Here is a 27,901-nt window from a genome sequence, read left to right on the forward strand (position 1 = left end):
GGCAGTAATGGTGCCTGCCAGTCTGGAAACTTTCCATCTAGAAAAGACATAGGCATTAAGCAGACAGTTATGCAAATAGCCATTGGAGTGTGATAACCACTCTGAAGAAAAAATAATGTATACTGTGGGCTTAGCATTGTGCAAGATGAAGATTGAGTTCTCAATAAATTTCTTGATGATGATGATGATGAAGTACTAAGTCAGGGAGGTTATAGAGAAAGGAATGGTTGATTCTATCTCCAAAAGCTGTGGAAAGCATTCTGGGAAAGGTGAGAGAGAATCTTAAATTTGAAAGATGAGTGTTTTTCAAATGGATCATTTGTAAAAGGAGGGAGGAATGTGGATGTGGAGGATGAGGGAGGCAGCAACCAGGCTGTGCAGACCTCGAATGCTCGCTCAGGCCTGGGGACCTTGTTCACCGTGCCTTGGCCAGTTGGTGCAGGCAGGGCTTATACTTTGAAAGATTGTTCTCTGGGTTCCAGAGAAAAGCTAAGCACCAGCCAATTCATCTACGGAAAGGCAGTGGCCAACTGTTCAGTAGGTTTAAAGGGGACTCTGAAGTCCTTCAGGCAAAAGGCATTCTCCTCCCTTTCTGCCAAGGCGGCTAGAAGAGTCTGAGCTTTTCATTCAGAATTTTGGCCACTCTGGCATTTATGCTCAATAGCTATGTCATTTTCTTTTCTTCTTTTTCTTTCTTTTTTCTTTTCTTTTTCTTTGTTTAAACACAGGGTCTTGCTCCATCTCCCAGGCTGGAGTGCAGTGGCACAGCTGGCGGCTCACTGCAGCCTTGTTTCCCAGGTTCAAGCAATCCTCCCACCTCAGCCTCCCAAATAGTTAGGACCACAGGTGCATACTGCCAGAGCTGGCTAATTTTTATTTTTTTGTAGAAGTGGGGTCTCGCTGTGTCACCCAGGCTGGTCTAGATTCAGGGCTTCCAGCAGTTCTCCCACCTCAGCCTCCCAAAGTGCTAGGATTACAGGCATGAGCCACTTAACTCTCCCTTCTTCTTCACTCTTTTTTTCTCTCAAAGGCTCTGGATGGGAAGTCCGGGGGCCTTAGCCTGCCTTTGCCACCCCTGTGGGATGCCTCACCTCAAGCCAGAGACTTGGCCCCACTCCCTATGTATTTCAGAAGGAAAATGAAACATGGTCATTGCTAGTGCCTCTTCTAACTCCAAAATCTGACTTTTTCCGTACTTGGGCAGCAGCAAAGTTCTCTCTCATGCATTAACTTCATCCTCAATAGAGAAGGAGGGTGTCAGAGCAGGTGCAGTTAGCTCCCCAGCCAGGCCTGAGAAAATGAGGCACACGTGGAGCATTTGTTAGGTGGTCCTGGGCAGCCTGGAGTGAGAGTTTCCCAAGGAGGAGCAGCTGAGGAGCAGAAGGTCAATCTAGTGTTTGGTTACATGGGGTAGGGAGTGAGGCAGAAACCCCATATTCTCCTGAATTCCTAGGGGTGTACCAGTCCCTCTAACTGAGGGATGGTGACTAGACAATGGGCACCTTGAGATGATGACGCTCGTGAGAGAAAGATGTCAGCGGTTATAATCCAAGTGGCAAACAGGTATTGAGATGCTGTGTCCATCTTCTCTGCTAATCCTAACATCAGCCCTATAGGTTAGGTGCCATTATTATTCCCATTTTATATTAGAGGAAACTAAAGCTTTGAGGTTATATGACTTGCCCGAGGTCACATAGCTTGTGAGTGGCACAGCTGGGATTTCAACCATGCCCTGATCTGCCCCCAAAGCCCGAATTCCAGACCCTCTGCATCACCAGGCCCACAGCCCAGGGAGGAGGAGCCGACTGGAGCACCCCTCCTTGGCCTGTGTGCACAAAATGTTTCACTGCCTCTAACTGTGCTGCAGGCCCAGTGGGCAAGAGGGATGATGACAAAGACATGTGCTCCATGCTCAGGGCCAGCAGGGCAGAGAGCCCTGTTGGAAAAGAAGCTTATTGGGAGGTCTTTGTAAAATGAGCTGTCAGCTCCTTCATCCGTAAAATGAGAGGGCTGGGCCCAGTGACCCCAAAAGGCCTTTCCAGCTCTGAAATAGCATGAGTTCTGGGTCTGTGGGAGCCAGGGCATTAGAGTAAGTCCTTATGCTTGTCCTTCAGTTAATGCATTGCCTGGCCCTGCAGGAAAATGCTCCTGCAGCAACCCCAGGCCTGGCAGCTCTGGGAATCCATCCCCGGGCAGGGAGAGATCTAGTCTGCTGTTATCGCCATGGGGTCCTTTGTTAATTCATATAGTCGACAAACATTACAAACATTACATGTCAGCAATTCGTGGGAGCCTGGAATGTAAAGTAACAGATTGACTTGTTTGGCAAACAAAATGAAGCAGCCAGATAAGCACTAGTGCCCTCCCGAGAAGTCACATTGAAGACAGTTACAAGACCCCCAAGCAGATTCTTCTTGATGTTTGTGGAAAGCCTGTTTTGAGTCCTAAACAATGTGGCCATTTTGTGCTAGGCGTAGGCTCCATCCTCCTGCTTAAGCCTCACACCACCCCATAAAGCCAAAGACTTCTCTCCATTGCAAGGGAGGGGAAAATAAGATCAGTGAAGTTGTGTAACTACATCAAGTGAGCATGATGGCGTGGAAAGCGCCTGGGCTTCGAGGTCAAAGCTGAGCCACCTTAGGAAAGTAGGTTAACCTCTCTGAAGCTCACTTTTCTCATCAGTGAAATGGGACCATTTGTAATACCTAATTCAAAGGATTCTTGCTAGGGTCAAAGGAGATGTTACAAATAACCGGCCTGACTCTTGAGGTCCTCAATGCCTGACAGCTCCTCGTGTATGGAGGCCGCATGACGCATTGGTTAGAAACAAGGATGCTGGAGCCTGCCTGTCTGGGTTTCTGCCCCAGATTCACAACATATTGGTTTGTATCCTTGTGCCTTGGTTTCCTCACCTGTAAAATGGGGATCATATTAATAATAACACCTGCTTCGTAGGATGTTATCAAGATTAAATTTTTTAAAATTGCAGTTCCTGGCACATAGTATGTGCAATTAATATCATTGCCATTGTGTTTCGTTGTGTTTTGATGTTTTGTCACTGTTGATGATATGTTACAGAGGAAAGTCATCAAGTGAGGTGGAAGTGGCCTGGCCACGGTTTGTGGGGAGGAAGGGTCGTTGCGTGAAGGGGAACAGGTGGGAATAGGCTCAGCGTGGGTCTAGGTCTTAGAGGGACTTGGATGGCAGACAGAGCTCTCTCGTTAAGTCCTTTCCTTGTCACTGTGGAAGCCCACACCTCACCTGTTTTAGAGTCTGTCACCTTCCCTTCAAGTCACCTAGCATCACCCATCAGGCAAATGGGGCTTCTGTGATAGCAGGGATTTATCAAGCGACAGAGCTGGGCTATACAGTAAAGTTTATTTTTAGTGACTTCATCCTCCAGTTCTTTAAATTAGCTGCAGGGCTAATTTGAGGACTTCTTTGGTGCATGGTTAGCATTTTCTGCAGGAATGCCAACATGATACATGTGCGTTTAGAATCTGCTAGTGACTGAGGGGACTCGCCTTGGCCGAACAGCAGGGAAGGGGACCTGTTTATGTCCCTTTGCCATGCGGCACCACTGCCACAAGGCTACCTGGGAACATGATCCAGGGTGTTCTCTCCCCTTTTGTCCCACATGTTCAAGCAGTAGTTGCTAAATCTACGTGTCTAAAGCTCCCTGTCTCTATGCCCATTACAACTGCCCTAGTTCAGGTCTCATTTTCTTTCACCTAGACCAGTGATTCTTAGACTTTAGCCTGCATCAGAATCACCCACAGGGCTTGCTAAAACAGATTGCCTAGCCCACTCAGAGTTTCTGAGTCAGTAGGTCTGGGGTGAGATCCAAGAATGTGCATTTCTATCAAGTTATCAGGAGGCACCGATTTTGTTGGGACCGCACTTTCAGAATCGTTGACCTAGACTGTCCCAGTAGCTTTCTAATACCATCCACCCTTCCCCTCTCAATTCGGAATGCATAGTGCTAACAGATGTATTCATCTCCACCACGATGTTAATCTTGCCATTCCTTTCCTCAAAATCCACCACATTCTTCTCATTCCCTACACTACTATGTTCAAGCACCTTTCTCTCACATTCAGGGTCCTGTATGACCTAGACCCATGCTGGCTCGCTCATCATCACACTGCCAAGTCACTGTTTATATATGGGTCTTGTCTTCCCTCACTTGGTCACATGCTTCTGGGTGACAGGGACTGTGTCCACCTCACTCTTATATCCGAGGCCCCTGAGCATGTGAGTGCTTGGAACATGTTTCACAGATGAATGAATTATTGAAGGAATGCTTAACTAGACATGGAAATTAAGCAACTTTTCGGCAACTAGAATTTGACCTTGCTAGACCTACTTCTCTGCTTTGTTAATTTCTGGAACGATATACCGCTTATACATAAGAAGAAAAGTCTCTGATTTGATTTAAATCAAATTATCACAAAAGCTATATAGTGAACTAAGCATGGGGTGTGTCGTGAGACAGTCCCAAGTGTAAATCCTGATTTCACTACTGATTGGGTGAGCTTGGGCAAGTATTCAGCCTCTCTGGGCCTGTTTCCTAATCTGTAAAATGGGAATCGTTTCCACCTACACTGTAGAATTGTCGTGAGAAACAAATGAAATAATATAGGTAAGTTGCTTGGAGCAGTATTTGACATGTGGTAGGCCCTTGATAAATGGTGATTTTTAACAGTTAACTTTCCAGGCAAAATAGAGATAGGTAGTCTTTCACAAGTTTCAATGAAAAAGAATTCCATTTTATTTGAAAAATGCTAATAGATAAAACATTCCAGAACTTTTTGACCTATTTTGATGAATCAAGGATACACCAAATTCATTTTTTTAAATTATCCCAAAGGACTAGTCAACTTGATTTATATTTTCTTTACCAGTCACTTTTATTTCATAAGCTTGACATTTCCATTAAAATGCTATTAAGTAAAAACAGGATCTTACATATTTGTGATGGCTTGGATCTCAATGTGATAATTGGAATTATCTCCAGCAAAGATTCCATTTCTCGTTGTTTTATTTCCTCTTACATATCAGCTATATCTTTAGTGCCTTCTTCCAGTTGAGTAAAACCACCTCCCTCTGAATTTGTGGTTGAGTCCATGAAAATGATATCTCTGGCTTTGAAGACTCTTTTCATCATGAGGTTATTAATTGGGATTCAGGAATGATGGGAAATGGTGGTCATCCACTAAATACAGCAACCCTTGAAAGAAATTTGAAAGGCTATTGCTAGAAGAAAAAACAGACTCATTCTGCAAGGCTCTGGAGGCAGAATGGGAGGCAGGAATTGGACCCTGGAGAAAGACATTCGCTGGTTACCATTGGGAACAGCTTTCCAGTCTGAGGTGTCCTAGAGGTGGTGGGGTTCCCATCACCAGGGCAACCCCAGCTAAGCCCACGATCCTGGATGATGTGCTGATCAAATGACCGGCTGGTGTTAATGTCCTTATCTATCTGGGTTTAAATTTCTTCTCTAGAATCATTTCAAAAATGTTCTGGAACTAGATAGTGGTGACAGTTACACAATAATGTGAATGCCTGAAGCACCACTGAATTGTCCACTTGAAAATGGTTAAAATGGTGAGCTTTATGTTTATTATTGTACTACGATAAAATAATAAATGACATCGTTGGACAGAGTGATCTCCAAAGCCACTTCTAGCTATAAGATTTTATGCTTCCTTGCTAACAAGGTGAAACCCCGTCTCTACTAAAAATACAGAGTAAAAAAATTAGCCAGATGTGGTGGCATGCACCTGTAGTCCCAGCTATTTGGGAAGCTGAGGCAAGGAGAATCGCTTGAACCTGGGAGGCAGAGGTTGCAGTGAGCCGAGATCATGCCACTGCACTCCAGCCTGGGTGACAGTGCGAGACTCCGTCTCAAAAAAAAAGATTTTATGCTTCTGAGAGGGAGTACGTCACTCAGGGGACTGATCACTGACTCTATTTAGTCAATTGACAGACCATGTGACACTAGATCTCTAACTGAGGGGGAATGGTTAATTAATACAGAATATTTCATGTCACAAGAAATTATACTCATGAAAACACTTAATACCATGGGAAGATACTTACAATGTAGGATATAAAAAGAAGGATTTGGAATACACGTAATGCAATCCTAACTTCATAAATATAGATAAGAAATCAAAATGTTAATAATGTTGATCTCAAATTTGTAGAATTACAAATGATTTTGATCCTTTATACATTTCTCAGAATGTCTACAAAGAACATGACTTACTATTATAATCTTTAAAAAACTCTTTAAAATAAAAAATCAATAATTCCACGAAGGATTTGTAACCCACAATGTGAATTATGATGTGTATTTGAATAATGGGGTGGTGGGTCAGAAAGAGTGGCTCACACCTATAATCCCAGGACATTGGGAGGCTAGCCAAGGCAGGAGGATCGCTTGAGGCCAGGAGTTCAAGACTAGCCTGGTCAATGTAGTTAGACCTTATCTCTACAAAAAAACTTAAAAATTAGCCAGACTGGCCAGGCACGGTGGCTCATGCCTATAATCCCAGCACTTTGGGAGGCTGAGGCGGGTGGATCACTTGAGGTCAGGAGTTCGAGACCAAACTGGCCAACATGGCAAAACCCCATCTCTACTGAAAATACAAAAATTAGCCAGGCATGGTGGCACATGCCTGTAATCTCAGCTAATCAGAAGGCTGAGACAAGAGAATCACTTGAACCCAGGAGGCAGAGGTTGCAGTAGTAGTGAGCCAAGATCACGCCACTACTCCAGCCTGGTTGACAGAGGAAGACTCTGTCTCAAAAAAAAAAAGCCAGGCTAATGGTGGTACACACCTGTAGTTCTAGCTACTCAGGAAGCTGAGGCAAGATTGTTTGAGCCCAGGTGCCTAGGCTCAGCCTAGGCTACAGTGAGCTGTGGTTGTACCACTGCACTCCAGCCTGGGTGACAGAGTGAGCCCCTATCTCTAAAAAAAAAAAAAAAAAAGAAGAAGAAGAAGAAGGACTGGGCATGGTGGCTCATGCCTGTAATTCCACCACTTTGGAAGGCCAAGGCCAAGACAGGTGGATTGCTTGGGGTCAAGAGTTCAAGACCAGCCTGACCAACATGGTGAAATCCCGTCTCTACTAAAAATATTTTAAAAAATTAGCTGGGCATGCTGGCACACACCTGTAATCCCAGCTACTTGGGACGCTGAGGCAGGAGAATGGCTTGAAGCAAAAAAAAAGAAAAAAGAAAAAAAGGAGAAGAATTACAGTAGTAAAATAGAAACAGCAGTGGATCAGTGGCTTATTAGAACTGACTTATAATTCCAGTTCAGCTAGACGATACAGGTGCAACACCTTACCAAGCCTCAGTTTCTTCTTCTGGAACAGGGGCATAGTCATAACTGCACAGAGTGGAGTGAAGAGCAGATGGCCGCCTAACTGTGGACGGTTCTGCCCACTGATGAGTCCTCTGAGCTATTTTCATTGTTATCGAGTGTATTCCAACTGTACATTTCCTAATCTTTCCTTGAATAAAAACTTACTGAGTGCTTATAAAGTCATTGATTGCCACTTACCCAGTAATTTAAGGGCAATTTCCGATAAGAGCGTCGCCTTTTTTCTCATCTTTCTTCCTATAACCTTAATGGGAAAACGTTTCATTTCATCTGAAAAGCAACCACCTGATATTTAGTGTCTTAAGTTCAAGGTGATGATGACAAAATCATTTTAGCTGGAGGAAAATTGCAGTCCTTTGGGCACATTTGCCTCTCCCAAAGAGTCAGGACTCTCCTCTTTCTGGGAGGAAGCATTTCTTTCCTTAAAACCCTCCACACTGTTGAAGTTGAAAAGAGATTTAAAGAGATTTTTCCCTCGTGCTTTTCTGCTTCTGCCCTCTGCCTGTCCTTGCTTTGAGACCAGCATCAAGACCCACTAAGGAGAAACCAGGAATAGGCCTTCCAGGACTTTTTATTCATACAAGGGAGTTTTTCCCAGAGGCTGGCTCCTTGGACTTGGATGAAGGGAGGACCGTTTGTGTAGGGTTATCACGCACGTTGTTTCACTGTTGAATTTAAAAGTGCTTACAAGTTACAAAACATTGTAACTTTAATATTTTGAGGCTTATGTTGCAAACTTTTTCAATTCAACAGATTCAATGAGACTTTCTCAAACACCAAGTATGTTTCAGGTCCTATAGAAATAGGAGTGACATTTCTATATGAAACAGATGTAGGCGTTCAATGAGCTCGCAAAATGGTGAGAGAGACTGGCATGTAAACCAACGCAGTGCAGGCATGACAAAGCAAACAAGGAAGCACGTCCAAGGAATGGGGGTGAGGCATGAGAGAGAGGGACCCGTGTGGTCAAGAAGCCATCTCAGCTGGTTTTGAAAGTGGAACAGAAGTGTGCCAGGCAGCCAGGGCCAGAGGAAAGCAGGCACAAAGACACCCAGATGGCCCAACCTGAGCACTGATGGTGTGCATGCTTGGAAATGAAAGCACTGGGCATGAGGTCATTTAATAAAGAGTAGAGAACAGGCCTTGGTACCATTAATAGCACCACCTCTCAGTACCACGAGATACCGTCCTAATTTTCTTGGATCAGTTAGTCAACCAGGCAGCATTTACTGACCATGTATAACATGCTCAAGGTTCTGTCTCAGGAATGAACACAGCAGGTGGCAGAGGGTTACACCTGGCCCCAGATCCCAACAGGATAGGACGCAGGAGTGGGAACTGAGCTGCAGTTGCAGAGAGGGCCCTTGAGTGTGGAAGGGAACTGGGTGTCCAGGGAGCATGGAGTCTCTGGTTCCAGGGCAGGTCAGTGAGCGGCATGTTGGGAGGAGCAGCACACAAGGCTTGGGCTGGAACAGTGTGCCTGGCTGGGGGGAAGATTGGAAATGAGGAGGCCCAAGAAGAGCTCGGGAAGGGCCTCAAGTGCCAGAAAGAGCAGTACAGACTCGGGAGTCCTCAGTGGTTTTAGCAAGGAAGTGACTCAGCCAGGGTGGCCTAAAAAGAGGTGACTTAGGTGCCAGTTTGGAGGATGGATCTATGGATGGGCAAGGCCCAGAGGCAGGAGGGCCTTTGCTACAGTCCAGGCAAGGGCAGAGCAGCAGGGGTTGGCTTCAGGACTAAGGAGGCATAACTAGCCGAGGAGGAGTCAGCGTTTGTTCTGTGCTTTCCTGTTGGGTAACTGGCAGATGGTTGTGACATTCAAGGAGATGGGGAACGTAGATTTGGGGCGAGGGGGAATAATATGTAGGTCTAAGATGAGAAGAACATTCTGAGCTAGAGGTGGATATTTAAGAGTTATTAGCTGCTAGTTTTCTTGAACATCAAAATAATTTCTGAATAAAATATCCAGACTAAGGAATCACTACACTGTAATCATTTTTTGTATGAATTCCAAATTTTAAAAAAACAGTTAAGCCAGAAATATAATTGTTTCTATTCCTAGAATTCGGTAGCTGATGCACCTTTGCAAATTGTTGGTTGAACTGTGTTCTGGCTTCTTGCCAGTCCTCAATAAGATTTTTGCATTTCTTAATTATTCAATTACTACCCGTAAGTAAGAGTTTGAAATCAAACCTAGACTGCTACATAATAAAGTATTCTCTTGAATCACAAGTACAGTAAAGGAAGGTTTTCATACTGGGAAACCAGGATGGTGGAAGGAGGAAGCACACATTTCTAGCCCTGGCTCTGCCTTGGTTTCACGTCCTGGTTTTGCTATGTGCTGGCTATGTGAGCTTGGGCAGGTCACTTCTCTGTGGTTAGTCTTGCTGTCTGTAAAATAAAAATACTGATAATGCTGCCACCTGAGGAGGTTGTAAATCTCAAGTAAAGGAGAAACTGCAAGGGAAAGTGTTATATCATTAATTCTTTGTGTGCTTCAGGTCTCAGCAGCTTGAAAAACCATTCGCCGGAAAGGAAGATGCTTTGGACGGCGAGCTGACCAGTGCTCCAGACTGCAACGCCAACCCCGAAGCCCACCTGCCTTCCATTTGCCTCAAGCAGGTGTTCCCCAAGTACGCAAAGCAGTTCAACTACCTGCGCCTGGTGGACAGGATGGCAAATTTGTTTATCCGATTCCTGGGCATCAAGGGGACAATGAAGTTGGGGCCAACAGGCTTTCGTACCTTCATAAGGTCAGTGAGAACAGCCGCCTCTGGCTTGGGCTTTGAGCCGGGTGGAGTCCAGTCTCACATCTGGCGGGTCAGGTCTCCCTGACTGCACTTGGGAGAATCTGTGGTGCTGGGTCAGTACTCTATTTGAGCATAGATTAGCCTAGTGGCTGGTACATGGTAGACTCTCATTTTTTGAGTGAATTGATGAATATGATGGATGTGACAGCATTCGCAACCTTATGTTCATGATTAAAAAGCAACTCTGTGCCTACCTTGAGCTGAGTCCTGAAAATGCATACTAATAATCGCCCCTTGGAGTCAGGCAGACCTTGCGCTTCTTAAACCGGGCTTCTCCCAGTGGTGCGTGGCTGTGTGCCTGGCGTTCGTGAAGCCACAACAGAGAAGCAAGGCACATCTTTCCAAAGTGTCAGTTTCAGGAGGGAAAAGTTAAATAATTCAGCTGATAAATATTTTAATGCATTTGTTCTAATATAAAAATAACACGGCTATATTTTAGAGTATAATGCAAAATTTGCATGAATTTTCAAGATGAAACATGAGATAAAGAAATTATATCTTTGCTGCAGCCTGCATAGTAAGCAATTGCCACTTGGTTTCCAGAGAGTACACATTAATTTCCTTCTACCCTGTGGGGACACTTTGGGGCAATACAGCAGCATTTACTAGCTTCTAGGGCAAGTTACCCTAAGGCAAGGCAAAGAGCACCCCTAAACCTCAATACTTCCATCCTGTAAAATGAGGATAAAGCTGCCTGTGCCCTACAATAGTGTGTGTAAGATTAGTTGAGATTGCACAGAAACATCTAGCAAGTGGTAAGTGATCAATAAATGTCAGTTTCTTCTTACAAGGTTAAAAGAATTCCGTGAAATTATATGTATATTTATATATAATTTATATAGATATATAAATGGTCCTACACGGAGTCTCGATCAAAGAAGGTTCCCACTTAGTATGTGTTAATCTAATAACTCTAGATCCCTTTAATAAATATGAATGGGTGACAATATGGAAATGTTCCTTAGCAATTAATTGTATCCTATACACCTCCTGGAGTAGGTCTGCGAGCACTCAATATGGCTGTTGTTTTTCCCATCACTGATTTTAATATTTTTGTCTTGCACCTCAAAGTCACACTTTTCACAGCTTTATTCACTAAAATAATTAGAAGTTTTGAGTGGGAAATCACTTTTGTCAAAGACTTGTCTCCAAAGAAGTTTTATAAATTCTAACTCTAGCCCTCTGCTATTCCTGACAGGATGGTACACAAAAGTATTGGCAGGAATTTTGCCGTTTCAGTACACCTGAAGTAGTATTTTTGCAAGATGACTTTGAGAAGGGCTTCGTGTCAGTTTCAGGGGGTAGGGCGGGTGTGGGAGGGAAGCCCAGTGGAAAGAGGACAGGCTTTGGGATCAGACGGGTCTGGCTTCAGAGCCAAGCACATTACTTAATAGCTGTGTGGCTTTGGGCAAATTCCTTATCTTCTCTGCACTCAGTTCTCTCATCTGCAAAATGGGAACAATCATCCCTGCCTTGCAGGATTGTTGTGAGGTTGGGATAATATATCATAGAGCAGCTGGTCTGATGCCTAGTTCATGGGAGCTGCTTGTTCAGTGGGAGTCTTGTGGTTATTATTTCCATCAGGCAGTGGGAATTTTCAAAAAAGTCAGTAGGCACTTATTATTTACACTGAAAAGACTGCCTGACATGATACTCTGGGACTCATTTAGGAATTACATTTGGCTTTCAGTAATAGGTAACCACCTACAAATGGCTTAAATAGTAACTTTCTTTCATGTAACAGGAACTTTTGCAGTGGGGGTTCTAGAGCTGGTTAATGACTCCACAATATGATCCACGTTCCACTTTCTGTCTTTTTGCTCATCCATCCTAAGTGCGTACTTCCACTTCGGGGTTGTCTTATGGTCACAGGAGGGCTGCTGAAAATCCAGCCATCATGGTTGAATTCCAGACAGAAAGGGGAAGAAGGGGAGGAAGAAAAAGGCCTCCACAGATTAATTAGATCCCTTCAAAAGCTTTCCTGGAAGCTGTTTTCAGTGACTTCCACTTCTATCTTACTGGCTACCACCATCTGCATAGGAAGCTGGGAAATAGAATTATTCTAATTGTGCATAGTGCTATCCCATTATAGTGAAAAAGAGAAGAAAGAGAACAGATAGGTAGGCAGGCTCTGCCCCTTTGTGATTCCTGGACCTTGTAACATAAGGAAACAGCTTAGTGACAGAGGCCTCAGGTCATGAGTGCACTTATGGGCACTGTGGAAGTATTTGGGGCCCCAGAGAATGATGAGATTGAGGAAGTTGGGGTGCTTCTCTCAGCATAAGTTGTCTGTGGGCACAGATCTTTGGAGCAATGGCAGAAGCTTTCTTGGCCCTCCCCAGCCTTTGCACCATCACACAGAAAACTCAATTCAAGATCAGAGAGCATGAAGAAATGGCTTGGCTTCGTATGGATGACATCTTGGGAGTTGCAGGGAACCCTGGTCCTGTGAGATCTGTTCTAGCTCAATATTATGCTATAAAGGATTATGTCTGGTTTAACCTAACAACTGTTACTGAGCACCTGGTAGCCATGGGAGATTCAAAGGCAAATAATGGGACCCTGCCTGCCCTCAAAGGACTGTCAATCTAATAGCATGCAATGAACACATCATTAAAGGCAATGTTTTGGCAGAGTCATGGGGCGGTGGCTCATGGACTCCCCAGCAGGGTGGCATTCAGAGTGCTACAAGTACAAGGCAGGCTCCCAAAAGGAGGCAGGGTTTGGACTGGTAGAGGCAGGATTTTTCCAGGCAGCAGGGAGAGCCCCTGAATGGATGGCATGTATAGCCCAAATTTAGAAGTTAGGTTTATCATCTAGGCTAAATTTTTGGTAGAAATGGAAATGCTTCCTTTTTAATCCTAATAAAGTCCTACCCAAACAAAAGAGAGAGGGGGAGATTTGAAAAATTGCTTATGGTAAGAATCACCATCTCACTTGCCTACAGGTTCAGCAGGAAGCATCAACTATCACAGAGGGCTGGGTAGACAAGGTCGGGGAGGGAGGGCAGGCTATGGCAAGCTGGAGAGCACATCCCATATCTAAAGGAAGGCTGCTGCTGGGCTGATATCACCAGAGCTTTTTATTTTTCAATCCTAAATATCTACATAAAATCTCAATACACATCTACAAATGTTGACAATTTGAAAAATAATTTTAAACACTGTGGATTCAATGAAAGCATGACTGCCCATAGATACCATCGGTGGGTGACCTCTGGTATGAGAGGAAGGAGGTGCCTATTAAGAGGACTGCTATGCCTCTTGAAAAGAAAGCAGAATTGAGAATGGTTCTCACCAAGAAGATTCCTAAAATGCTCTCAGATTGAAACCAGGCGAGGTAAAAAATATAGCCACAAATCTGTTCTACGTGATAGGCTTTATGATTTTTCACCCTTTTGCTCTCCATAATTAAGGGCATTTGCATGAAAACCCAGGTTTTGCCACATTAGAGACTATTAGGTCCTGCAGCCATCATTCCCAATCAGTGGCCAAGCTCGTTAGGGAGCCATGGTGACCGTGACACTGAGAACCACTTCTTCAAGTGGGGACTGGGCAGCCAGTGCTCAGGGACTCAGACTGAGCTCCTCTCCTTCCTCCCTCCCTTCCCAACAAATGTCTGTAGTAATTAAGAATGCAGGAAGAAATGGAAAAAGCATTGCACAACCATTAATAGGTTTTTCTTGGTTTTTCTTTTTCTTTTTTTTTTTTGAGACAGAGTCTTGCTCTATTGCCCAGGCTGCAGTGCAGTGGTGCAATCTCGGCTCACTACATCCTCCACTTCCCAGGTTCAAGTAATTCTCCTGTCTCAGCCTCCTGAGTAGCTGGGACTACAGGCGTGCACCACCATACCTGGCTAATTTTTGTATTTTTAGTAGAGATGGGGTTTCACCATATTGGTCAGGCTGGTCTTGAACTTCTGACCTCAGGTGATCCACCCGCCTCAGCCTCCCAAAGTGCTGGGATTACAGGCGTGAGCCACGCACCTGGCCAGATTTTTCTTTTTCAATTGTCCCAGAAAATCCTAACAGCAACCTAATCATAAAAGATGATATTCTCTGCCTTTAGATTTCTCTGAGTATGTTCAGTCTTGCCGGCTAAATTTAACAGCATGCATTTTCTCTTGCTAACAACCCTTCTCTCTCTCTGTTCCACTTTGGTTTAAATTTTGCTTCATTATGAATTAATAATATTTATGCCATATGTTAAATCAAACCAAGTGCCCTTCTCAGGAGCACTTTGAAAAAGACATATTCGCTGGCGAGATATACACTCCTCTCAGCGCTCCCACGCAAATGGCAGAAGTTGAACTTGCTTTTCATCTGTTCTACCCACTCTCTCTCTCCAAGCTCCTTGAAGAGAACTAGAGGGAAGAAAATAATAAACACTCCGATTGAATTTATTTCCAGTGTCCATCTCTCATAATGTGCTGCATAGATCAGCAGTTTTCGGAGTGAATTATGCTAATGCCAGTCTGGCCATATTCTATTTTTCTTTTTCACCAAGAAATGAGAAATAATGAACTGTTCTTCTCTCGTCTAGACTTAACTCTCTCTAACCAGCTTTTCATGTCACTTCCTCAGGAGGCACATAATAGTAGCACACATTACCATGAATTAAGTGCCTCTTTTCTTCTTTCTTTTTTAACATTTTATTTTGTAATAATTGCTGGGGTGTGAAGCCACTTTTTTCCCCGAGAAATAGACAGTATCTGATTGATTTTTCAGTTTGATGGCTATCTTAGAGGAAGATGCATTTTTGTCATTCTTCTTCCATTGGATTACTGATTTGGGGGGCATCTATGTAATTCACAAATGAAAATTTTTACAAATGTGTCCCACATCAGACTTGGACATCAATTTGCATATGCTGCATTTTTCATGATGGCAGCCCAGAAATTAAGCAGTTTTCCAAAACCAGGTTTATTTCTAGGAAATGCAGCAGCTTCTCTGTACCGCGAGCATTTGCTTCATGTGAGGTTCTCCCACTGGGTGGCTTCTGATCCTGGGCTTCCTTCTAGGTTTTTCTTCCTTTACCCTTTCCCCTCCCATTCCCTTTTATCATAAGATGATATTAACATGCTTCATAATGGATAGCTGTGGGGGACTTTATTCTCTCAGAGGCAACATGGTGTGTTAGAATGTTCTAGAATAGGAGCGTAAGGGGCCTTGCTTCCCCCTCTGTCATTAACTCCTCAGTGACTTTGCTAATCTCCTCTGCTTCTGTGACCATCCCTTTCCAGCAATATTGCACGCCTTGGATATCAATGGCCTTTCAAAGCCATACCTTTTAAACTGGAGTTGTCTTCTTGCCCCCCTAGATGTTTAGGTAGTGTGGTTTTTAAAAAATAAATATTGATAATTTGTTAGCTTTCACATTATAGAATCCTCTCCAGAAAAAACAAACAAACAAACAAACAAAAAACTTCTTTTCTGCACAGAGAAGGATGAACACAAAAGAAATTCTATAAATAGGATTTTATGGAGTGGAAAAAGTTGGTTCCTAAATTTCCCATGAGATGTCAGTAGTTGTTAAGAGGGAATGAGAATGATCGTTTCAAATCTTTCTATATTTGGACTCCTAATGAACTTAAATGATTTGTGATTCTCTCCCATCATATGTGCCCAAATTCCTTTGATTCTGGGAAAAAAAAACACACACACACACAGACTATTTCTTCAAACTGGTTCTACATCAGAGAGGAAGGATGCGAACTGCCATTTGCCACTTCCCCATGCATGCCAGGCACTGAGCTAGTACTTAAAAGATCCTTGTATATGGCCGGGCACAGTGGCTCAAGCCTGTAATTCCAGCACTTTGGGAGGCCGAGACAGGCAGATCACAAGGTCAGGAGATCGAGATCATCCTGGCTAATACGGTGAAACCCCATCTCTACTAAAAAATACAAAAAACTAGCCAGGCAAGGTGGCGGGTGCCTGTAGTCCCAGCTACTCCGGAGGCTGAGGCAGGAGAATGACATAAACCCGGGAAGCGGAGCTTGCAGTGAGCTGAGATTGCGCCACTGCACTCCAGCCTGGGCGATAGAGCGAGACTCTGTCTCAAAAAAAAAAAAAAAAAAGATCCTTGTATGGTGAACAGTCTTTTTCTCACTGTACAAATTGAAATTTGCTAATGTAGATGCAAGAACTTCCATGACTTGCACAAGGTTACACAGCAAAGCCAAGATTCAAACTCGTGTGCATTTGACTCCAAAGCTCATCTTTTCCATGTACATTTCTAACCTATCCTTTCCTAGAAACTTTTCTGGCTTCTCATGGTACCCTATTTCTTGGACTTTTCTTCCACTGAAGAATTTATCCTTCCACTTGTTAGTCATTTGAGGAACTGCATCCCCAGGCATAAGGGAAAACTGTTCTCAATGATTAAGAGCCACATTTTTACTCCAGACTCTAAGATCACGTACAGTCTCTGAGAGCGGTATCCAAGGCCCATTCAGCTCTTCCTTGCTGTCTAAGCCCAGAATACTGCCTACACAGAGAGGGCACAAATAAATTCTCATTGAGTGGATAGATGGATGAAAAATTCATTCCAAAGTCTTGATATCTTGACTGTTGGAGTCATTCATTTCCTGTTTGAGTTTGTTGAGAATGTTTGGTAACCACAGGGCAAATCCAAGCACCCTGGTTGTCTTAGCCCCAGCTCCATATCCCAAAGCTTCTAACAGGAGTGCTTTAGAGACTCCAACCCTACTGGTCCCTGGCCTGAGACCTGGTTTCTTGATTCCTGAATCCCTCCTGCAGCCCTGGACTGGGCCACCTCCCCACAGCTCCCAAGCCCACTACTCTTATCTTCCAAGGAAGGGCTAGATGTGAATTCCAACTGTGTGACCTTGGGCAAGTCATGTCCCATCTCTTGAGCCTCAGCATATGCTTCATTGAAATGGGACTAGGAATACCACCCTCAAAGAATGGTTAAAATCCAGACAGCTAATGAGCAAGAAAAGCCCTAGCATACAGATGGTGCCCAAGAAATGCCTACAGAATCAATATTCTTTTAAGGCATTTGCATTTCCTGCCTACCGCAGCCAGCATGGATCCCTCCTCTGTCCCAGTAGCAGATGTTGCAATCAACTGTATTCGCAGGCATCACTAGGGAGGAAGAGTTACCTTGGAAAGGGAATAAATGGAGAATTTCTGTTTTAAATTACGGTTCCTGCTAAAGGTTTGACACTTCTATTTTCTACCTGTCACAAAAAAAATAACTATATACCACTGGTGAGTGTGGTTTCCCTTTTAATACTCCATTAACCCACAGAGCAAGCCAGGCAGCGCTCCTGTCTTGTGGAAGAGCAGGTAGCCCAGAGGACACTGATATGATAATTAGAGGACACTGTGGCTGTTCCTAATGAAGCTTTGTAAATTAGCAATGCAGGCTGTTAGAATACCCTGGGAGAGACTGGATCATTGTCCCCCACAGAACCCAGTAGATAGCCGTCTTGGTGACAAGTGACGTGAAAACCTCTGCGTCCATTGACATGTGGTTATTGGGGCTCAATAACTGTGTGCTGATGTGCTTTGAAGTCTGCCACCGTGACTTGTGATTGAAATACAGAGCAGGAGCCCAGGAGGAAGCAGGATGTGCATTGATGGCCTGGGAAATATAGGCGGGAAGAAAGGAAGGGCGGAGGGAGGAAGGGGGAAAGAAAGTGTGCTGGCATACAAGGAGCACCAGGCTTGTCTGGGCACCATGCAGGGCACATGCCCAGCCACCGTCATTAGGGGTGTACTTGGGTTTGGAGAGGGGACTCTGATGCCCAATCCTGCTTGCCAATCAACCCCTCCCCTGTCCAGTCCCTAACAGAGCTGTTCACACAAGGGATAATGACAAATGGGAAATCAAAGAGCCACTTCATCATTAGCTGAGGCAGTGGATGTGGGTTTGTTTGAAAAGTTGAAAGCAGCATTGAATGTAGTTCAGCCAACCTGACAGCTGGCACGGAGGCCTAGCTTTCAAGATTCCCTGGACAAATCCAGCCTGCCTTGGGACAAGCCTTCCAGCAAAATCCTGTCCAGGGCAGGGGTGCACCTGGACAAGCCAAGGGCTGCTTCCAGTCTGAACAGAGAGCCCAAGCCTTGTACACAGACATTCAGACTGGTGCGCTCCATTTCTCCAGAATGGGCAGGGTCACTCACTTGGCTCCAGGCAGCCTCTGGGATGAGATGACTCTAGATCTAGAAGAAGAAAAGCGAAAAGGGGGAGAGAGTTGGGGAAGGGAACTCACAATTGCTGTGGGCCTACCAGGTGACAGGCACCGTGCTGGGTTCTTGGCATGTACTCACAACCATGTGGGCAGGTATTATTACCTTCATTTTAGAGCCCAAGAAATAAAAGCACGGAAGGTTTAAGTAAATTCCCCACAGTCACACAGCTAGAAAAGGTTCCAGTCAGGATTTGAATCCTAATCTGTCTTATGTCTAAATCTAAATCATACTCTTTTCAGCATACCAGACTACCCTCCACTCCACATTTCCATACAAAAAAAAAAAAAAAAAAAAAGGCTGGGGAGGGGTAGGAGGATTCTAAACACCCCTGCTGCGGTGTGACAGGGAGCACCAATGCTGACATCAGACTGAAAACCTGGTTACTGTGGCCTCCCTGCACCTAAACAAGTAGAGCATCCGAAGCTCAGAGGCCCGCCCCCCACAATCCTCCTGTCAATTCCAGTTGACTCCTCTAAAGTCAGGAACGAGGAACCTCCCCGGCAATGCTGTATCAGCCCACACAGAGCAGCGAGGACCCAGCCTGTGCTGTTCTGCTCTATAAATCTGGGGCTTAGTGTGGCTGATTAGGGGCTTATATAGAATCTTCAGGTGGCAGATTAAGATGGGTAAAGGACAGAAGCCTTGAGCCCTTGTCCATAGATTTGTCCTCAGGGACTCATCTGGTGAGCATTTCCAGTGGGAAATTGCTTCTGGACAGTGTTGATGGCTTCAGCCTGTACTGGTGACATGCTGTCATCCCTGGGTCATCTGAGCATGACACCATCAGCTACCTGGACACTGACAGGATAGGGCAGCGCCGAGGGCCCAGCTTCCCTTCCTCTTTCTGGAGACTGAGAGATAGGACACGTGCATGGGGGCATTTCTTGACATGTGGAGTTCATTCCCTTTTGGAGCAGACAGGGACCCACATTGCTGTGTAAGGTCAGGCTGACACACAATGACTGTAATAAAGACGGAGACTCAGGAAGGTGAAATGTTTTAACCAGGGCCATGCAGCCTCCAAGTGGCAGAGCCAGGCTACAACTCAAGACTTGCTGTCCTGGCCAGGCACAGTGGTTTCACGCCTGTAATACCAGCATTTTGGGAGGCCGAGGCGGGTGGATCACCTGAGGTCAGGACTTCGAGACCAGCCTGGCCAACATGGCAAAAACCTGTCTCTACTAAAAATACAAAAATTAGCCGGGCGTGGTGGTGGGCACCTGTAATCCCAGCTACTCGGGAGACAGAGGTAGGGAGAACTGCTTGAACCCAGGAGGCAGAGATTACAGTGAGCTGAGATTACACTACTGTACTCCAGCCTGGGCGACACAACAAGACTCTGTCTCAAAAAAAAAAAAAAAAAGAGACTTGCTTTCCTAAAGTTCTTGCTCTTTCCAGCCCGTTAGACCCCTAACTAACCAAATGGCTGAACTTACAGGAACCCAAGGATCTAACTCGCTTACATCACTGCCTTCTCTTCTACTGCTCCATGCTGGTCACCCTGCAGCAGTTCCAGCTGTGGTTAGGGAGGATATTCCAGACCCGGAGCACAATCCAAACAAAGACAATGTCAGTTAGTTCAGGCTGCTGGAACAAAAATGCCACAGTCTGGGTGGTTTAAACAACAAACATTTATCTCTCATGCTTCTGGGGGCTGGGCAGACCAAGATCAAGATCAAGGTGCTGGTAGATCCAGTGTCTGGTGAGGACCCTCTTCCTGGTTTGCAGACGGCCGCCTTCTTCTGTGTTCACATGGTGGAGAGTAGAGAGGAGGCAAGCTCTCTAGTGTCTCTTCCTAGAAGGCACTATTCCCTTTCTCAAGGGCTCCACCCTCACGACCTAATCACCTGTCAGAGGCCCTACCTCCTAATACCATCACCTTGGAGGGATAGGATTTCAACCTATGGATTTGGGGAGGACAAACATTCAGTCCCTGACAGGAGTGGAGGAAAGATATACTGGACAGGTTTCAGGCTGGCAGTGACATGTCACTTCCCATTGTTGGCAGGAACTGCAAACTCAGCAGCAGCAGCCTGTCCATGGCCGCCGTGGACATCCTCTACATTGACATCACACGGAGGTGGAACTCCATGACCCTGGATCATCGGGACTCAGGTACCTGACAAATGCCTCTGCCATGGCCTGTGGGGGTCCTGACAGGCGTGGGTGGTATATTTTCTGTTCCTTCTTGTCAAAGGTTCAGATGGGGGAAGAAGATGATGCCATCAGATCTAGACATCATCCAGGGATTAAGCTGAATTTAAATCCTGGAGCATTGTCTGCCACCAAATTCTCATGCCACCGTTAGCATTCTTTGCCTTTGCTTAAGGCTCAGATTCCATCCATATTGGGAACACTCAGTTATTCATTCATTTATTCACCCCTCACACACATTTCCTGAGCATGTGCTGGGCCCAGCCTTGGGTGGGCTGGAGGATATAGTGCTTGGTTCTTGTCCTGAAAGAATTCACTGTAGTACTGGGAGGCAGATGAGAAAATGATGCTGGGTAGTAGGATGCCTGGCTGAGGGGGAGAGAAGCTCAAAGAAGCTATTCGGGAACCCAGCGGAGGAACTCCTCATCCAGGGAGGGCCAAGGAAGACTTCAGGAGAAGGATGTATGGGATCAGCTGGTGAACAGGGCTGGGACAGACACTCTGGCAGGGCTATTACCTGGCCTTGGCATGGACACAGGAGAGGCTGTTGAGCTTAGATCATACCAAGTAGCCCAGATGAGCTAGAGCAAAAAGGGATGTGAGAAGGGGTAGAGATGGGGTTAGGGGAGCTGTCAAAGCCTTGAATGCCACACAAGAAATTTTTATCTTGATCCTCTAGGTTCTGTGGTGAAGGGTTCTGTGAGAAGAACCCACCTTCAGGTGGATGAGTTTCCTATCTTTTTCCTCACAGAGGGTGTTTCTCTCTTTCTCTCTCTCTTTTGTTTTTTGTTTTTTTTGTTTGTTTGTTTGTTTTTGAGACGAAGTCTCACTCTGTTGCCCAGGCTGGAGTGGCACGATCTCAACTCACGTCAGCCTCCGCCTCCCAGGTTCAAGCAATTATCCTGCCTCAGCCTCCCAAGTATCTGGGATTACAGGTGCAAGTCACCACACCCGGCTAATTTTGTATTTTTTGTAGTAGAGACGGGGTTTTACCATGCTGTCCAGGCTGGTCTCGAACTCCTGAGCTCAAGTGATCCGCCTGCCTTGGCCTCCCAAAGTGCTGAGATTACAGGCGTGAGCCACTGCGCCCAGTCCAGAGGGTGTTTTTCTAAAAAAATTATAATAACCATAACTGATATTTCTACAGCTCATCACAAAACTTCAAGGTCCTTTCATGCATATTTCCTCATTAAATGCCCCGGTGAACCAGTGCAGTAGACATTATGAGTCTCATTTCACAGACAAGTAAACTGCAGCTCAGGTGACAGAGATCACACAGGACCTGTGAGCCCACAGCACCCTGGCACCCATGCCACCCCCTCTTCTGGCTGCCTCCCTCCAAAAGGGACGCACAGAAGGGAGGCACTGGGTCGTGAGGAGTGGGGCAGCTTGCTCCTGTGAGTCTGTGGAGAGGACCTGAAGTCAGGTTGGGAGATCCAGATTAGATTTGATTATGCCATTTCCTGCCCGTGTCAGCTTGAAAAGTCATTCCAACTCCTCATCTCCAGTTCCTCATCTGTAAAATGGCACCAAAAATCCCTGCTCTCCAGGGTTGCTCTGAAGTCTTTGGAGTCCTTGGTGATGGTGCAAGCCAGTTTATCTTATTACTGGACACCCCTTGGGAAGAATCCTGGGGGCCGTCTGCCTGGCAGCTGCTGCATCCCTAGGCAATCCTGCCCTATACCCATGTGTGCCAGAAACTTCCCAACCACAGAGGCGCAGCCCGTCCTTCCTGCAGGGCACCGGTGCTCAGGCATCATTTGCCGCTTGGCTTCGTGTTTAGTAATGATGCTCCCGGCTGCCAGTTCTCGGCCAATTCTTATATGCCAAGCACTCCACAGGCACTTTACATGTGCAGCACCAGCTAGAATTCTCCTAGAGGTAGATATGATTATCTTCATTGTGCAGAGGAGGAAACTGAGGCCCAGAGAGGCATGGCTAGTGGATAAGGTTCAAACACCAATCCACCCAGGCCTCTTTCGGGTTGCCTTCTCCTACTAACTGTCCTAGAGTGAGATGACCACCAAGCTCCCTACGGCTCTCTTTTCTTTAAGTCAAAAGCAAAACCCAGGAAATAGCAGCAGTCATTGAATCAACAAGGTGAGTGCCTCTGTCGCATCTCTGCAGTTGGCAGCTCCCTTCCAGCCCTCCCTGGCAACCAGGAGAGTCGTGAGATGGAGCGTCTTCGGGAGAAGTAGGCAGATTAATTATCATTCCGAGGACTGAGAGTGCTCATGTGACAATCGAGCGGCGGCACTTTCTGCTGACACCTTCAGAAAGCAAAGAAGCGTTTGCTCTGTGAGCTGAATGTGGGGAGTCATCCAGGATCCCACGGAGGGGGCCAGATGAGGGGGTGGCGGTGGCGGTGGAATTATTAAATATTGAAATTGATCAGGAGTAGCAGCAGGAAGCTATTTATCATGTTTTGTTGCCGCAAACTAGCATTACCATCTGGCCCATTGTTAATTCTGAGTAGTTTTTCATGTTTTGTTTGCCTCTTAAATTGCTCCCGGTAAGCGGAATCCACAGGGGCTGTCCACAATTCAAGCTCCGGTGAGGTTTTCTGGGGTCTGCCAGGGTCTCTGTAGTCTGCTGACCAAGCTATGGAAATGAGAAAAATTCTTATTTTTAGCACATACTGATAAGCAAATTCAGGGTTGGGATCTCCCAGGCCTTTCGCCAGACCTCTCAGCCCCTGACTAGGTGGAGTAGTCATCACCAGTAGTAACAGCAGTTTTGAGATTACTTCATTTGTGCATATATCACTGCAAATTCTTGCCAGGCCTTCAAGTTGGGTAACAGCATCCCCTTTTACAGATGAGCACCCTAAGGTTCCAAGAGCAAAAGTGACTTGTCTAAACTCCCACAGCCAGGGAGTAGCAAAGGAAGGCAAGATTTGCACTCAGGCCTCCTACCTCCTCGCCCAGGGTGCTCTCCCCTCATCCAGGGCTACACAAGCAGTGCTTGTTCACTTAAGTGATACAGAGGGTCGGGGCTCATGAGGCAGGAGTCAGAGGGGACGGCAGCAGCAGGAGGATAAAAGTCAACTCACAGGGCCTGCTGGGAGGACAGAACTGGAGCAGAGAGGGTGCCTGTCCAACCTCCTGTCTCCCTTTCCTCCATCCTCTGAGTTTTCATCACTCCTGGAAGGAAATAACAGGGCCTGCGGGTCTAGAAAGTGGGCCTGGGCATGAAAGCCATGCATGGGAAGCCTTCTGTGCCCATGGTCTCAGTAGCCAATGCTGGTGCCAGCCAGGGCCCAGTTCTTGCCTCCTTCTCAAGGCTGGTCCAAGCCCCTGATTCTCAAGGAGAGAGGCATCTGGAGACAGCCACCTTCTTAGGACCATTCAGGAAGCTACTGAGTAGCAAAAGGAGAAGTCTGTGGTTGAGTGGTTGTTCTTCCTTTTGTGAAGTGTCAGCAGAAAGACCAGAGGGTCTTCTTTTCTTCCCTCCATGGTGTGGAGCCGAGGGGTTTGAGGCCCTCAGATCCAGTTAGGTACTGGCTGGAGGTGTGGGTGCTGTGCTGAGGGAGATGGCTTTCCCCATCCCACAGCTACTGGGGGCTGAAAAGAAAGAAGCCTGTGAAGAATGATAGAGCCTGGGTTCTCTTGCTCAAGGAACACGTACTCATTCATTCATTCATCCACTCAACTAACAGCTACTGAACGTGCTACCAGGCATTGTGCCCTGCAGGGATATAAAGATAAATTATGTACAGATCCTAGCCTCTTAAGGAAAAAAAGAGACCATTTACTGAACATTTATATGGGACAGAAATAAAAAATGCTTGCTATGAATTACCTCATTTACTTCTAGCACCATCCTGTGAGATAAGTATTGTTATTCCCATTCAACAGATGAAAAACCTGAGCCTGAAAGAGGTGAAATTACATAGACAGGTCAAGTATTACAGTGGGGGCCAGTAGCAGTGGCTCATGCCTGTAATCCCAGCACTTTGGGAGGTTGAGATGGGAGGACTTCTTGAGGCTAGGAGTTCAAGACCAACCTGGGCAACATAGCAAGATCCCATCTCTATAAAAAACTTAAAAATTCACCAGGCATGATGGCACTTGCCTATAGTCCCAGCTACTTGGGAAGCTGAGGCAGGAGGATTGCTTGCACCCAAGAGTTCAAGGCTGCAGTGAGCTACAATTGTGCCACTGCACTCCAGCCTGGGTGACAGAGATCCTGCGTCTAAAAAAAATGTTACAGTGGGGACCCTAGTATTTGAATAAAAATCAGTCTAACTTCAGAGTCTACTGCCCTTTCCATTATACCCAGTGTCTCTCAGTCACAAATGAATATGACATAGAGTTGACAGTTGCTGTTGTCATACAGTATACGACCAGAGCTATCATGGGGGGAAGCAACAGAGGAGGGTTGCTGTGAGGGTTAAGAGAGAATGCATACAAGGCATGTAGCATGCTGTGACCCAGAAAAGCCACCCACTGTGCATTCTGCATCCTCGAAGGCTTAGCACATGGCCTAGAACATGCAAAGCATCTCGCCCAGTGCCCAGTGAGTGTTTGATGAGCAGACGAATGCAAAAATAAAAGATGCCCTGCATCCTCAAAGCAGGGAGTCCCGAGTGTGAGAACCGTGGCTCAGAGTAGAGGTGGTCTTTTTGCCAGAGTCTCCCTCCCCTCCTCTGAATGCCCAGTTGGACTGGATCATCACCCATACCCAGTGCCTGCTGTGTCAAAGTGCTAAAGCATCTTCCCCTCTCCTGAAGCCAGCCAGACCTTCCTTCTGCCATTATAAGACTTTGGTTCACACCGAAGGGGTTAACCAGATCCCTGATGCTTGAGATCTTTATGAACAAAAACAACCTGCAAAAGGGAACTTTGCTATTGAAATGGAGAAGAAAAAATGGTGCTTAAAATAATTAGGAAAAAAATCAAAACTAGTGAGAAAAAGCATGCACATGATGAAATCGAAACCTCAAATAATCAGTTTAAATAAGTTTGCTTTTGATTGTTTGTTTTGTGTTTTCTTAGACCTCAGGTGCATACAATTAGAATAACCATCACCCTTGGTTCATGAGACACTTCCATCATGATCCACACGTAGCCTACTTTTATTTAGTTAGCTTTTAAAATTAGCTATTTTTAGTAATGGAATAAGTATCTGCAAACTCACCACGCAAAACAAAAGCTAGGACTTGACAGTGACCTACACCTAATATGTGGCTCTCCTCACCTAAGGAACCCCCCAGCTGCACCCTGGGTTCATCATTCCCGAAATGGGCTCACCTTCACCTCTGTCAGAATGCCAATGACTCTTCAAGAGCTTGATGGAATTTAGTTAACATGTAGCTTACGCTCTCCAGGATGCCAATGTAATTGTCATTAAAAAGGAAAAAGATAAGGATTTTAATTTTCACTTCTAGAATTTCCAGCAAGACACAGAACTCTAAATGAGGATGTTATCAGCAAAACTGGGATGTCGTAGCCCTCAACTAGCCCTCTCATTGCCCAGAATCAAATAAAGAAACAAATTTGTCAGGGAAGATGCATTTATTTCATGTAAATTGCACTCAGGAGCTCCCTCTTATCACGGAGACTTCGCCCTCAACTCTTTCCAGAGTGGAATTTTACATCTCCGTGGTAAGAGACGAGGACAGCATCAAGATTCGGCAATTAAAGGCAAAATCACTGGTGTCAGCTGTGAGAGACAAACATTTTACTTGCAAAGGTAACATTTGAGCTGGGCAAACAAGTGTCGTGTCCATCTAACAAAAGACCAACATCTAGAGGCTTCTGAACTTTGTTTACTTCAAAGCCAGATGTTTTTGCTATTTTAACCGAAGGGAACATGAGAGCAAAGGAAGAAAAAACTGACTATGGTGTCTTCCCCACCTCCCCTTCCCATGAGAGCTCAAACACCACACACTCCTTGCTTGGAGAGGGAAATCTAAGAATGGCATTGTTTAATATCTGACATATGCTGTGTGCTCTTTGACCAAAATAAGAAATATTTCTTCCACTGCTTGGTGAGCTACATGCCCGCCTCTGGGGGCTGCCTTGGTTTGACTTGATGTATATCCAAAGCCACAGGCTCCAGAATCAGACAAACTGGGCTTTCAATCTGCGCTTGGTCACTTGCTAGCTAACCTCAGGCAAGTTAGGTAACTTCCTCCAAGCCTCAAGTTCATCATGTGTAAAGTGGAGATAATAATGGTGCCTGCCTCCTGGAAACATTGGGATGGATGAAATGAAACAAAACACAGAAAACGCTCAGGGCCATGTCTGCCTGTGGAAAATGCTCAGGAAGCAGGGCTGCCCCTAGTGTGTTCCCATTGCTCCTACTGCACTACTTTCTCAGGAAGTGCTTCCGGGGCACCCCTGCCAGCTGCTCTGCAGGTGTTGGGGACAGAGATGGGAAGAAGGGCCTGCCTCACAGCCAGATGAGAGAGTCGGGACATGGCCACAACAGCCTCTTCCTTTGTGGCCAGCAGAGTGCCAGGCCCTTCTCATCCCACCCTGGCGACAGTGGGGACAGTGAGGCTGGGGAAGGCAGAGGAAATGTGGTGCTGGCAGCCTCAGCCATGGCTGTGGGAAGCGGGAGCCCTGCCCGCTCCCATCACTTACAGTCACTGGTCTCACAATTCCAACCCCAGGGGAGAACATTGGCACATTTCAGGGCCTTGAGAGATGGACCCCTGTCCACTCTACGTCCTCACTCATCGCTAGCCTCACACTCACTCCAGCCAGAATGGCCAGCCCCCTCAGGCCCCCACCTCTGCAGGAACCCACTCTCCTTGCTCACCACCGCCCAGGCCCCCTTCCTCACAGAGCCTCCTGCAGTGCTCAGGCTGGGCCCAGCACTATCTCACCTGCTCCACAGCACCCAGCGCTGCCCTTGACCACAGCACACATCAAGTACTGTGAGAGAACCTGGACATCTGCCCCTGACATGAGGCCAACATCCAGGAAACAGAGCTGTTCCCGCCTGCATGAGGCCAAGCATTGAGCCTGGCATCCAGCAGGTACCCTGCGAACACGTGTCCCATGGGCCAGGGCTCAGCCGCAGCAACCCACCAATCCCATGGGTGTCTGAGCCTCATGACCATCTCTCAGCGAAATCTCTCAGTCACCGACTGCAAGTCATCTGACGCCTCTGCTCACATCGGCTGGAGTAAGCCCAGGCTGAAGTGTATTTGGTTAACGATGAACAGAAATATTGAAGAGTATTTTTATTTGGAATGCTGAGCGCAGTCTCCTTTATACATAAACATGGCTTGCCCCCTCCCCCTGAAATACAGGAAGCTGTGGATAAGTAGGCCAGTTTCACGCAGTGCCTCTTGCGAGGTGTCTGGCACGAAC

At 46.0% G+C, this 27,901-nt stretch overlaps 1 protein-coding gene across 1 annotated transcript in view; it reads left to right on the forward strand.

Moving 5' to 3' along the window:
- Positions 1 to 27,901, forward strand: part of TTLL11 (tubulin tyrosine ligase like 11) — a 274,582-nt gene that overhangs the window by 212,529 nt on the left and 34,152 nt on the right. The window contains exons 7-8 of the mRNA XM_026457100.1: positions 9,893 to 10,144; positions 20,431 to 20,537. Of these exons, the coding sequence (XP_026312885.1) occupies positions 9,893 to 10,144; positions 20,431 to 20,537 (359 nt within the window). The remainder of the gene's footprint in view (positions 1 to 9,892; positions 10,145 to 20,430; positions 20,538 to 27,901) is intronic.

The sequence above is a fragment of the Piliocolobus tephrosceles genome, chromosome 14 (assembly GCF_002776525.5).
Source record: "Piliocolobus tephrosceles isolate RC106 chromosome 14, ASM277652v3, whole genome shotgun sequence".
NCBI classification, from domain to species: domain Eukaryota; kingdom Metazoa; phylum Chordata; class Mammalia; order Primates; family Cercopithecidae; genus Piliocolobus; species Piliocolobus tephrosceles.